This window comes from Xenia sp. Carnegie-2017, unplaced genomic scaffold (assembly GCF_021976095.1).
Source record: "Xenia sp. Carnegie-2017 unplaced genomic scaffold, XeniaSp_v1 HiC_scaffold_6, whole genome shotgun sequence".
Taxonomy (NCBI): Eukaryota; Metazoa; Cnidaria; class Anthozoa; order Malacalcyonacea; family Xeniidae; genus Xenia; species Xenia sp. Carnegie-2017.
The window spans coordinates 7,911,625-7,924,628 of record NW_025813526.1 but is presented as its reverse complement, the minus strand read 5'-3'; the positions used below and the strand labels follow the sequence as shown (position 1 = coordinate 7,924,628).

The window sequence follows — 13,004 nt, the reverse complement described above, 5'->3', positions numbered from 1 at the left end:
TGTAGTCTTCAAGCATAAAACTACTCAAAAACCATATCTTCGCATCCCTCTTTGATGAGAGGAAATTGCAAATTTACAAGTGTTGCACATAACTGAAACAAAACGTCGGCATAGCAGCGCAAATACGAAGGAATGAAGCCTAAAATTTTGAAGTCTTTCAGCCTAGCATTGGCTCTTTCGACATGAATCTGTGCTTTAGCTATGGCTTTTGTTTTCTTGACCTCACTCTCTGTGAAAGTTCCATTATTCAGAAAAGGTGGAATATTGACACAGACACCATGTGGTACAACATCCTGGATAAGGAAACCCTTGTCCGCCAGAATCATATCTCCAGCTGTCAAGTGATTAAGGAGTCCAGACTGTTGCACAATGGCCTTGTCTGAAATAGAACCTGCATACAGCCGACTGACATTAGTAATGACTCCATTTGGTGCAACACCAACTATTACCTTAAAGGAATTCATTCCTCTGTATGATAAAAAGGTTGCATTTGCTGACTCATCAATCCCGGTGCAGCAAGCTCAATATCTGTGCAGACAGGATTCAAATTGCCTGAAAGACGATGGTGCAGAGATCTTGTTTTTTTGTTTCTGGGATGGAATCGACGTCATTAGGTCGTCAAACAAAATTTCATGCAAAACATGAGTGAATGCTATAACAATGTTAGAAATTGTGGCCACACTACAATGAAACAATTGGGCTAGGTGAAGCTGTGTGTTGTTCTGTCGTACTTTCATTAAAGTGATAAAAATTTGATCCTCAAAATCTATGGATTATACCTTCCAAAGCACTAAGATTTAAGGTTTTGGCTACGGAAAATACAAAGCGACCGTTAAAAAGACAACTAGCTGAAGCTTCTATATAGCTTCAATATAATTCAGTATTCGATGAATCTCCCTCATGTCCTGATGCCAACTCTTCACATGAATAGAGTCCGTAAATCTCACTTAAAATCACGTAATTCATCAAATTTTCACCGAATAAGGAATTCTTTTTGAATATCAGTTCATACCTTATGAGTCGAACCATCTCTTGTACTCGTCGTTCAGCATTGTAGCGCTTGGAAAAGCAAAGAACTTGCAAGTGTTGCCCTCCGACGAATGGCCACATGTAGGAGCAAAACAGTAAACCATTTTGCCCGTTTGACCCGCGTCCTTTACACTTCTTAAACAAAAGTTGATCCCTTGGATTGCCTTTTAACCATTCCTGTTTTTTTTTATTGTCTTTTGTGGGATTACACTGGATAATTAAAGCTTTAGACATTCAAAACAAAGGAAGCGTGTCCAAAGCGCTCGCATAAGATATTTTGTTTAGAACTGCATTTTTTAGCTCCATGGTAACGTGACGTCACATTTAAGGACTCTATTGTTGTTGCAGTTTTTCTGGCTTTTATAATGAATTTTGACTGCGTTGATTGCGCTGTAGACAGTAGACAGGCATGTACAGAGTAAGGATTCGTGTATTTATCTGTCGGAGAGTTATAAATAAAGCATGACGCAAGACATGTTTTTTCGTCTTGTTATTCTAAAATATCGTGATAACTTACTGGTGGAAATACTCCACTTCAATTTTTTGTGTTTAGTTTATTATGTTCTTTGGTATTATGTGTTGTTGTTGCAGTGTAGAATGTTTGTAAAGTGGGAAATTATTCACTGTCTTGTTAACTTGTATAATTTGTATTTCAGAAAGGATTTGTGACTTTTTTCAAATTAGCTGGAGCTAATGGTCAACTTGATTTGAAAAACTGGAGTCTTTTTGCTCTTCTTGGCTTTAGTATTGGAGCATTACTTGTCTTTGCCACCAAAAATATTCCACAATAATGAATAAAGTGCATTCTAAAAGCTTGAAAGTGTAAGGTATTTTTGCTGGATATGTGAGGGGTCTGTTTGTTGATATTTACATTAAGTATTTTGCTTTCTTATCACTTTAATGAAGTCAGCCACTTATCATAAACAGACTCTTATCGAATGAAAGGCAAACAGGGCAAAATAACAGAAAGAAAATAATTTCATCTAGAATTGTCTTGACTGTCATCACAATGCAGTTGTCCAAGCACTGAAAACATGTGTATTCCTTGAGTGTGAATGGATGAAGTATTTCAAAATGAAAATTATTAACAATACAATTACAAACTTGTAACAATACTCTTGGCCGTGTTCAAATCATTTACTTTACATTTTATTTTGCCAAATGTTTAAATTGAGTTTTTTGCAAAGCTTCTCAACTTTTTCATCTTCGTCCTTTGTATCTATGGCCTAGAAACTCTCCTTGTGTTCTTGCTCAGCCTGGGAAAAAAAATTGCACTGTTAAAATTTATTTTATTCTTAATAAATGATAAAGTCATTTTTTTTCACTGTTGCCTCATTGTGGTACGCAGGATCTTGAGAAGAAATTATTTGAATCCTGTGAAAGAAGGATAAACAACAAGTACCAACGACGTGTTCGCTCTATAATTTTCCTTTTTAAAGACGAAACGATACAGGAAAAATTTAAGCGGGAAAAAATTAATTCCCAAGAAATCCTTAGTCGATGTTTGTTAAAAAGTCAGATAGTGATGTTAGATAATAAAGATGAGAAGCTATATTTATGATGAACAGTTCACACGACTGCTGTGAATGTTCCTGTTTTACAGACCTAATTTGCTAGCCATCAAAGCCAAACATTTGGATGGAAAATATTGGTAATTTTCCAGCACAGTTAAATAACTTTTAAGTTAAATTTATTGTAGCTTAGAATTATAGATTAGATGAAAAAGATCGAAATGTAAAATTTTCTTATGTAATTCATACACTAACACTCTCTTGTAAATATGTTATTTGTAATTTTCCTCTTCACCAAAGTACTAATGTCTAAAGTTCATCAATTTTAATGGTTTTAAATGTATTATTTTTAAAGCAGTTTTGCTGTTGTGACTTCAATGAAAATGAAAATTAGTTGGGCACTATTGAATACGTGAATACTCATTCAAAGGCGGCCAGCCTGCAAATTTGGTCAGTGCTGGTGCTGTGTAATATTTTTATCATTAGCATTATTCATTTTTTAGAAATGTATCATTTTTTACGAACTTTTACGGGCTGGCCTGTTAACACCAATTAATGTTCGAGCATGCTAATTATATTTTAGAATCCTAACCAAACCGTTTTTGAAAGTTGGAGAGAAGATACACCAAGATCTCAGTGACAAGTGCATCCTGAAGTGCAAAGGCTGAGAATATCCTTCAACACAAACACTAAATTTTGACCCACTTGTTATTAACAGCAACGAGTTGAGGTTGTTAAGTCAGCAAAATTTTTGGAATTACGATCAGCAATGATTTGACGTGGAACATTCATATTGACAATATTATCAAAAAGTAAATAAACGAATCTATGTTCTAATTCAATTAAAGAGCTAAGGTATCCCCAAGATCTCTCTCTTTATATAACTTGTATAAGATCGGTTATGGATTATGGAGTAGTTAGTTTTACAATTCCTTACCAAACTACTTAAAAACGAATTCCAACATTAGTAAAAAAGAGTGATATCAATAATATGTCCTTATAATAGTTATAAAATTGGGCTGAAAAAGCTAGATATGTCACCAATAGAATTACACCATGAAGATTTATGTAAACGTTATTTCCAGACAATTGAAACAAATGAACGCCATAAATTAAGAAATTTACTGCCAAACAAAATAACTGTAAATATAGCCTGAGAAGTAAACATAAATATATAGTTCCAGTTTGTTCAAACAGGGCGAAGAACTCGTTCATCCTGTCCTTGTGTACATAAAGTTACACAAAGTGGCCAGGTATGAGTTTTCTTTGTCTCTGTTGGTGTTAGGAGTACCATTTTAGATACTATTTTTTGATTTTAGATACTTATTTTAGATACTTATTTGCTATTATAATTTTACTAATGTAGATATTTGCAATTCAGCCGCAAGGCTGCAATTAATATTTTAATAAACTACCTACCTACCTACCTACCTACCAACTACGAAAACCTTAAAATAGAGCAGCTCTGTTGATCATAAAATTGAAAAATGAGTATGGTTAGGACGTACGTCCCTGTTATGGGTAACACCATGTTTAGAAGATGCAAATCCCATTTATGATTAAAATTTAAGAGGATTCGGAACCGGGGGCTGAAGCCTCTCCCCTCTTTTAGAAATAGCAAAACAAAAAATATTTAGACTGAGCTGAAGTTGTTGTTTAGAAGTGTTTTTTAAGTCACTATAGTAGAGTTGAATACTTAGCTCACACACGTCATATGTTGCTTTATCGTCCCTGGGCTTTACAGCCAAACTTTGTATTAAAAAAGCAAAATCGGAATTCCTAAGAAAAATATTGAATGTAGTAAATTGAAACTCTGGCCGAACCAAGCCTATTTCAGGAAATACGAAATTTGACGTCTTAAATTATTTTGTCTTATGCTCTCCTCATCATCGACCTTAATCTAATTTGTAAATTGTATCATCTTTTCAAATTTTTTATGTACGTTTGAATAAAACTGTAAAGTGTTTGTGACAAATCCCTTTTGAAAAGCAGCATTTGCTGAAAAATGTAATTAGTGCAAATCAAATTAATCATCATTATGATTTATGATAAAGTAAAATAGTCATCTCACTATTTCTATTTTTATCTACTCGCTAAGTTTCACAAACAGATGTCAGCTCCAATTCATTCTTGGGAGAGTGGGTGTTTTTTAAGGATTTCTCACGCGTGATGACGAATGCTAACATGACGTTTGCCCTCGTAGGTTTTCTAACCACACGCCCATCACATTAAATCATGCCAAATGACGTAAAACGAGCATTCTCAAACAACCCACTCCTTTTATCCTCGTAACACACGCATTAGCTATTTTTATTAAATGCTCGTAACAAGCTGAAATTGTCTGGTTAAATTAAAAAAAAAATACAAAGTGTTCCCATATTTTGAACTCAATCATATGTTTGTCTCATTTAATTTGCTTTTAACAAGTTGAGTCAGGCAAAAACAAGCGTATTTGTATCGTACAACGTATTATCGTCAGTTTAAAGGCCAGTAAAATAATCAATACAATTTTTCTCAATTGCATACCTTCCCTTTTTTTGACATTCTGGTTACGGCCCTGTGTAATTTAAGGTAGGAAATAATGTGCGCCTATACACTCCCAGCTCTACTGCCTTGCGGTTTCTGATAATTTATGAGCTTTAAATTTGCTTAGAAAAAGGTATGCACTTATTGTAAAGTTATGCGTAAACGTTTAAAATGCTGGACATGAGCAGCATAAATTGCGCGCTATTATGGCCGTGTTAGGACTGAAACCAACACCTCTCCTCACTCACATGAAAAATCAAATAGAAACATGGCGATTGCTTGAGTCTTCGCACGTTGCAAATTTGAAGTACGTATTGACGAACGGTAACTGTTGTTTCAAGCCTGGAAATAACTTTACATCATTAAATTTTTTCAAGGCAATCGCATTGAAGCACGGATTTGTGCAGGATAGCGAAATTATCATTAACATGGCCCGGCCTCTACGAGAGATACAACCGACACAGACGTCAAAGTTGAAATTGTATTCAAGTTCAACAGTCGAGTGTCTGGAGCGCCTAGAAGGAAACGGTGATACGGCAAGGAGAATTTGCGGTAAATCCAGTCGATGTGGAAGGTATTCGTGGCTGTTTCGTGGTTCTGCACTGGAGGTATAAACGTAAATAAAACGTTTTGTTGCAATAAGCTTATTCCAAATAAATAGACATCTTATTCCTCTTATGAATCTGGCAGAATTCAAACCTTGTAATATAAAACTAATATTTTTTATCCACACATATTCTATATATCTTCGCTATGGTGATTATCACGTTTTCTATGATGATGAGCCCAGTCTGCCCAGACTGTAGTTTTTCTCTTTGTGGACACTGGAAAGTATATATAGCCAAATATAGGTGCTTCTATGGACTACTCTGTTTAGATAAAGGTTTACTGCTGGTATTATTTCGTGAAAGTAAAACACTAGAGAGCAAAGCAAAGCCATGAATGAGCATTTTTTGCCTTCCCCCTGTGAAAATGTTCTTCAGTTCAAAATTAAATACATATTAGATGGCATCAAATGTCATCAGAAACCAATTGACACTTATTGCTTGATGTTGTTTGACAGTCATTTCTCATTGTGCGGACACTAATTTTCACAAAGTTAATGTTCTGCTTTTTGAAGATTTTTTGTTTTTTTCAAATTAACAAAATTAGGTTATCAATCCAGTTTCTGGTTGTCGTCTTTCGGCATGGCGGTGTGGGTGGAGTGTGAGCGAAAAATTATCGTTAGTTATCAGTTGTGCTATAGAATATCCAACTTCCAATGGCATATATATACTGGTCGGCTTGCAAAATGTTACAGTCAACACTGGTATGTTGTGTGTATTTGATCCTGTACTATCAAGAGTTATCAAGGCCATTGAACTTCCAAGAAGCATCACATTTATTGAATATTTGACAACATCTGGAGGAGTCAATGCACCACATCATTCGATTAGGTGAATTAGATTTTCTCTGTCTTGAAATTCAATCACATATTAATCAAAGTTTGTGCTGAAAATAGAGGTGATATGATTCACCCCACTTCGCCAGCAATTTTTCTAACATGCATTCTTCAGCTTGATTCACAGCATACTTTTTCTCCCTACTAAAACTCTTCTTCTCCTGCTCCACAAACTCCTTCCTTGTCTTCTTTGGTCATCCTCACTTCGTGTTTGCCTTCAAATTTTTATACAAATCAATTGATTATAGTTGTATACTTAATGTTGCAACATCTGTACCTCTTATATTTTGTACTCATGGTATTCTGAACATGATTCAGATTACATTTCTTACTTTACTACAAGTAGGTACTTGCAATTATTAATTTACTTCAACGACGAGGGCATTTTCTAATTTCGTAATCAACTTCCGATTTTCCAGCTCTTCGTTGTGCGAGTTTTATGGATGTGTAGTTGTTGGTGCACGTGGTGGTCACGTGTACCTAATCGGCCTTCGTTTGGACGATGATGTTGAGGAATTTGACGAATGGAATCCGAGCACTTTGGAAATTGTTGACGCGGATGATCCCGACACTGAAGTGCACAGGATAAGCCCAAGAGAGAATGGCACACATGTCGCCTTCGAACTCGGAGGTTTGTATTGATAAACTTGCTGAACTTTAGTTTAAAATTACATTTCTTTCCATGCTTTTTCATTTATTCAAACATGCAAATTGTTTGGATGGCATTACTGGGAAATTGGACGTTAATCAGGGCATGGGAAACGGAGCATTTCCTAAATAGCATCTCAATGATTGGGGTTCAATATTTTATGTTAGGAATTAAAAAAGAGCATGAAGAGTAAAGCAACGTCTGTGCCGAATGTATTGAAAAATTTATGCCCTTCACAGTTATACGCATTGACATAGTGACGTGATTGTCCGTATTAGAGGTACTTTAAGACCTGGGACTAGAAACATTGTGCTCGTGACAGGCACGTGACAATTCAATAGAGACACCTTTTTGTATGGAGGCATTTTTGGTTGTCATTTCAGGAAAACTTTGCTTAACTGAAAATTCCTGTCTTTTATGTTACGATCATAATGTTCGGGTTGTTAACAGGTTGAGCCTGCGATTTGAGTACCACAATCAGATTAGTCGTAGAAAACATTTTTATATTTTCGCTATTATATCGAACTGCGTTGAACGGAAGCTGTTCACAACAAGAAATGGAAGTGTGATATAAAACTATGTCTGTAGGTGAATGTCACGACTTTGGAAGATTTACTTATGTTTCATCCGAAGGCGAAGATCTTGGCAGTTATCCTTCAAGTACGTCTTCTTAAAAGCTAGCTATAAATATTTTAGCCCAAACATCCTTCTGATTTATCTAGCTCGCGTTTCCTCGTTTAGATGACGTAAGCGTGACATGTTTAGCGTACATACGACAGTTGGGTTCATTGATTGTTGGATACAGCTTCGGTTGCTTTCAAATTTGGGATTTGGAGCAACATACGAGAGAGTAAGTGAACTAAAGAGAATTTATCTAACGTGATGAGTCGTATAGTAAGACAATGTAGGTGAAGACATGTTTATTACGAACGTTATGTTGCTGAGAACGTTTACCAAAATGTGGAATCTTCAATGTAAAACAGTCCCAGTTTTCTCGCACAACCGCCAAACATTGTTGATTAATATTGCTATTCTTGCATATCAAGTGTGAAATCTATACGTTCTATATTGTAGACAGGAACTTTAAGTTTTCTCTGTCCATTCGAGATATTTATGTGTAAATTTCAACTTGTGAAACGTTACTGTTCATGCTTGATGTTTACTATTCTTTTGTTCAGTATCACGTGATCTGACCTTGGTGGTGTGTGTCTGGGAAGCTCCGGCTGTGGAACTTTATTCCAGTCCTTCGTGTCACATGGCAGTGTTCGACATCAATCGCTGGTACCACTCACAGATGCCCCCAAGTGTGAGGTACGGGTAAAAATATGATAGAGACCAAGGCCCTGTTCACACGATACCGGATTCGTTTGATACCGGATTACTTTTCGTACCGGATAGGCCTTGCGTTCACGCGGCTCCGCTGCTATCCGATACGCTTTGTATCGTTTTCCGGAGCGATTTGACTCCGCTGTGGAAGTGGTATGAAAACCAATCCGATACGTTCCGTTGTCGTGTGAACGCTCGAATCCGATACGTTCCACTTTGGCAACTAAAAAGTCCGTGCGATTTTTCAAAAATTAAAGCAAACATAGCGATACAAACTACGTTTTAAATGAACAATCCGCCAGCAAATATAATATATCTTTAACATGGCATGTTTAAGCTTTTAACAATGTATTATCGCAGTGTGAAAAGCTTCTTTCTAGTATTATTGTAATTGCAACATATATTCCGTCGTATTTGGACTTTACACTCTTCCAGTCCTTGCGCCCATTCGTAAAAAACCTTAATACGCCTAAGAAAAAACTCTACTTAGTTATCTGTCAAAAAAATTCTCATTTTCTTACGAAATATTTGAATTAGCAACCATCGTCGTTATCGCTTGCACGTACAAGTACTGGGGCGATATAAAAACTTATGTATCGTCTTACGAATCCGGCATCGTGTGAACAGAGTGCATTTTTCGTATCGGATTGCTCTGCGAATCCGGTATCGTGTGAACAGGGCCATAGATTAACATACCATAGTTATGTCTATATGTTTATAGATGTAGATCGTCCAGGTTAGTAGAGTCCTGAGAAGGACTGCTGGTGTTGATGTTGAACCACCTTTTTAGACCCACCGAGCTTATGATAGTATTTACCATTGGCAATATATGCTGATTTTCCGAGAGGAGTGCATCGTTATCCTAGCCCAAGTTGCAAGGGCGTCGGCTATTGCGGATTTTTCGGCCTTAGAGATGAGTGAACCCAGCGAAATGAAAGTGTTACTACCTTTTCAAAAATATTTTATATGTTTTTTACGGAATGCACATTTGGTAATTTATTTAAATTTTAATGTTTCAATTAAAACACGCATGGTAATACTCAATTGGAAATGGTGGTGGTGTTAAATATTTAATTTTCTTTGAAGAGAGAAGCTCTACCTTTACTTAGTCTTATTGTACATAGCGTCTAATACTGTCATATTAATCGTCTACAATACGTAATACCATTTTAGAATTTTTCTTGTTAGGGGCTGGAAAAGTTTTTTGGGGGTGTGCACTTTCCTGAACCCCACGTCAGAAAATCCGCCCTTCGTGGCGCATTAATTTTAGTTTCTACTATATTTTTATTATGTATAGGGATGCGATGTACGGCAGCAAGGATCCCACGTGTCCTTTCTTATCCGTCTATTCACTCGCTGATGTGTTGGATACTGCAACACCGGATGCTCTTGTTGTAAGTGTATGGTTATGTATCCATATTTATCCATATGCATCCATCAGTGCTTTGATTTGTTGCTGCGTCTTATGTTGATTTTACTCTAGCAGCTTTCATTAATTCTCCATGTTTCATTTCAATTTTATTTTAATTGTTAAAGGTAGATAACATTATATGTTAGTAGATGTAGATCGTCCAGGTTGGGAGAGTCCTGAGAAGGACTGTTGGTGTTGATGTTGACTGACGTTTCGACAACCTTAGCGGCAATCATCTTCAGAGTCAAGTTAGTCGAAACGTAAGTCAACATCAACACAAACAGTCGTTCTCATGACTCTTCTAACCGGGACGATCTACATCTACAAACATTTCACGATACTCTCGGGTTCAAACCATTTACCTTGGTAGATAACGTTAGTAAATAAAAATTGTCCTGTAAGTAGCAACTTTTTTTTCTTTGCAAGGATGTGTCTGTTCGGCCGAATGAAATAACAAGATTTTCAACGACTTACGGAGCTCTACCTGAACAATTCTTTTGGGCGTCTTCCTTGACATTTGGTAAGTTTTTATTTTAATGAGGTACGACTGTGCTATGTCGTTCTACTTGGACAATTTCATTGGTCAAAAATCTTTTATCAGTTGTAATTTTTTTGTCTCAATGGCACTCTAGCTATATATTAGACCAAAAGCCTTCTCATTATTAACTTGTGATCTCATTTAAAGTCTGTTTTTCAAAGACAAAATTCGTCACGATTATATAGATGCAATTCATTTGTCGCCATTCGTTGTAGCTGAGGCTATATGGTTAAAATTTTGTTGTATTTTGTCGGCAATATCGCTTTAAGAAAATCCGACTGACAAAAGACTGCTAAAATATGATGAACGGGATTTCGATTTTCATACATCAGATTGTGCATGTGGAATAAATAAAACAAATAGCGACAGCTGGGGCTTTTTCATACATCAGATTGGTCATGTGGAATAAATGAAACAAATAGCGACAGCTGGGGCTTTTCAAGCACTTAAGTCACACCTTTTTGTTTTTTCTAAGGGAGAGGACCCTAAAATATTTTGCAACCGACGTTTGTACGCAGTTTATTATTTTGCGTTACTCTTCACGAGTAACGACAAATACACAAGAAAGAAATTGTAGTTCATTTTAAACCTTCTATGCGAGTTCAACATGTTTGAAATTAAATATTTGAGTATGCATGTGTGTATATATGTTTGTTATGTAATATTTTGTGATGTCATAACGATGTCGTTTGCATATTGAAGAAAACTTACATATCTCCAAAAAGAAAAAATATTGAAACTCTAGTAAAGAAGCTATTTAGCCATTTTAAATTGCCTTTACAATGCAATCAAAAAACACTGTGGTAAGATTTGGTATCATAAACACTTCAATTGAACGCAATGTTCAAAAGATAAGTAATGTTGAGTTAAACTGGAAATTAAACAATCAAGTTGTATGATCTTATTTACCATTTATACAGCACCACTTATCCAGCACCAAAACATTGACAAGTTGCGTTTTTCGTTGTTTGTTGATCTTTTGTTAATCCACGATTTAGATGTCGCGTGCTTGATGTGACGCCATGCTTCGCTTAATATTTACATATAAATAAATTAGGGGAAAACCCTACATTTAGAAATATAGTCATAACTCTTGATCTATTTCGTCCAACTTTTTTAAACTTCACAATTCTATAGTATTTTATATCTTCTATAATATAACAAAGATCTGGAGATGGCACAAACTTAGAAACAGAAAAATATTCACTTTAAAGATATGTGACGCCATGCTCGACTTAATAATTATATATAAATATATTAGCAGAAAGCGCAAAAAATTAGAAAATTACTCATAACTCTGGATTTATTCATTCGGATATTTTCAAACTTCACAATTCTATAGTATTTTATATCCTCCATAATATCTGAAAGATTTGGAGGTGGCACAAACTTAGAATTCAAAAAAAATTTACTTTGAATTATGTGACACCATGCTTCGCTTAATAATTATATATAAATATAATAGCAGAAAGCGCAAAAGTTTAGAAAATTAGTCATAACTCTGGATGTATTCACTCGGATATTTTCAAACTTCACAATTCTATAGTATATTATATCCTCCATAATATCTGAAAGATTTGGAGGTGGCACAAACTTAGAATTAAAAAAAAATTTACTTTAAAATTATGTGACGCCATGCTTCGCTTAATATTTACATATAAATAAATTAGGGGAAAACCCTACATTTAGAAATATAGTCATAACTCTTGATCTATTTCGTCCAACTTTTTTAAATTTCACAATTCTATAGTACTTTATATCTTCTATAATATAACAAAGATCTGGAGATGGCACAAACTTAGAAACAGAAAAATATTCACTTTAAAGATATGTGACGCCATGCTTGACTTAATAATTATATATAAATATATTAGCAGAAAGCGCAAAAAGCAAAAGTTAATAACATAAAATAATTATATTTATTAATATAAATATGCAAAATAATTATGTTTTGTCGTTTTTATTTTTATTGATAATTGTGCTTATTGCAGTTTGAAAGTGAGGACACATTTATTCTTATTCTTATGTCACCAATGAGGCCAGGCTTAAACTCTTTTAGTTGCATTGTAGCAGATCTGCAGCGATCGCCAGAGGCGTAACTAGAACGTTAATTGTGTGTGTGGGTGTGCACATTCATATATTCCGTTGTCCCTACTGATAAATTAAATTGAATTTCAAAAGAAATCTGTCGGGCGAAACTGACTATAAGAATATTTACCCCTCATTTTACGTTCTAGTTTAGCCTCTGTCAATCGCGAAAGCAGGTAAGAAAATTCGCCACAATGTAACACGATATCACGAATTTGATAAATGTTATCCATATAAAGCGTTTCTGTATTTGTATCGTGTAAGTGACTTGAATCTGAAGATAACTACCGCTAAGGTTTTCAAAACGTCAGTCAACATCAACACCAATGGTCCTTCTCAGGACTCTGGACGATCTACATCCGCAAAGAAGTAATGAGTGAGACGTGGTTGTCTATTTATTCACGAGGTTTTAATGGTTTGCTTTTGTGTTCTCGCCCGTAAAAATCGTTAAAAACACTCCTGATCGTGTTAATAAATTTTTCATT

The 13,004-nt window shown here is 35.3% G+C and overlaps 2 protein-coding genes and 1 long non-coding RNA gene across 3 annotated transcripts; 2 read left to right on the top strand and 1 right to left on the bottom strand.

Moving 5' to 3' along the window:
• Nucleotides 1–1,029, bottom strand: LOC124457058. Its single transcript, XM_047007350.1, is given in 4 exon segments — nt 1–490; nt 493–552; nt 780–865; nt 1,013–1,029. Coding segments are annotated over 4 exon segments (633 nt in total). The 3' UTR covers nt 1–20.
• A 5,964-nt stretch (nt 1,030–6,993) lies between these two features.
• Nucleotides 6,994–8,002, top strand: LOC124457858. The gene is made up of 3 exons (XR_006952841.1): nt 6,994–7,138; nt 7,745–7,816; nt 7,898–8,002. It is a non-coding gene; the product is annotated as an uncharacterized LOC124457858 (long non-coding RNA).
• A 36-nt stretch (nt 8,003–8,038) lies between these two features.
• Nucleotides 8,039–11,449, top strand: LOC124457057 (protein ELYS-like). Its single transcript, XM_047007349.1, has 5 exons — nt 8,039–8,060; nt 8,335–8,467; nt 9,780–9,876; nt 10,320–10,413; nt 11,430–11,449. Exons 1-5 carry the CDS (start codon nt 8,039–8,041, stop codon nt 11,447–11,449), a joined length of 366 nt encoding a protein of 121 aa, XP_046863305.1.
• Nucleotides 11,450–13,004: the final 1,555 nt, after the last annotated feature.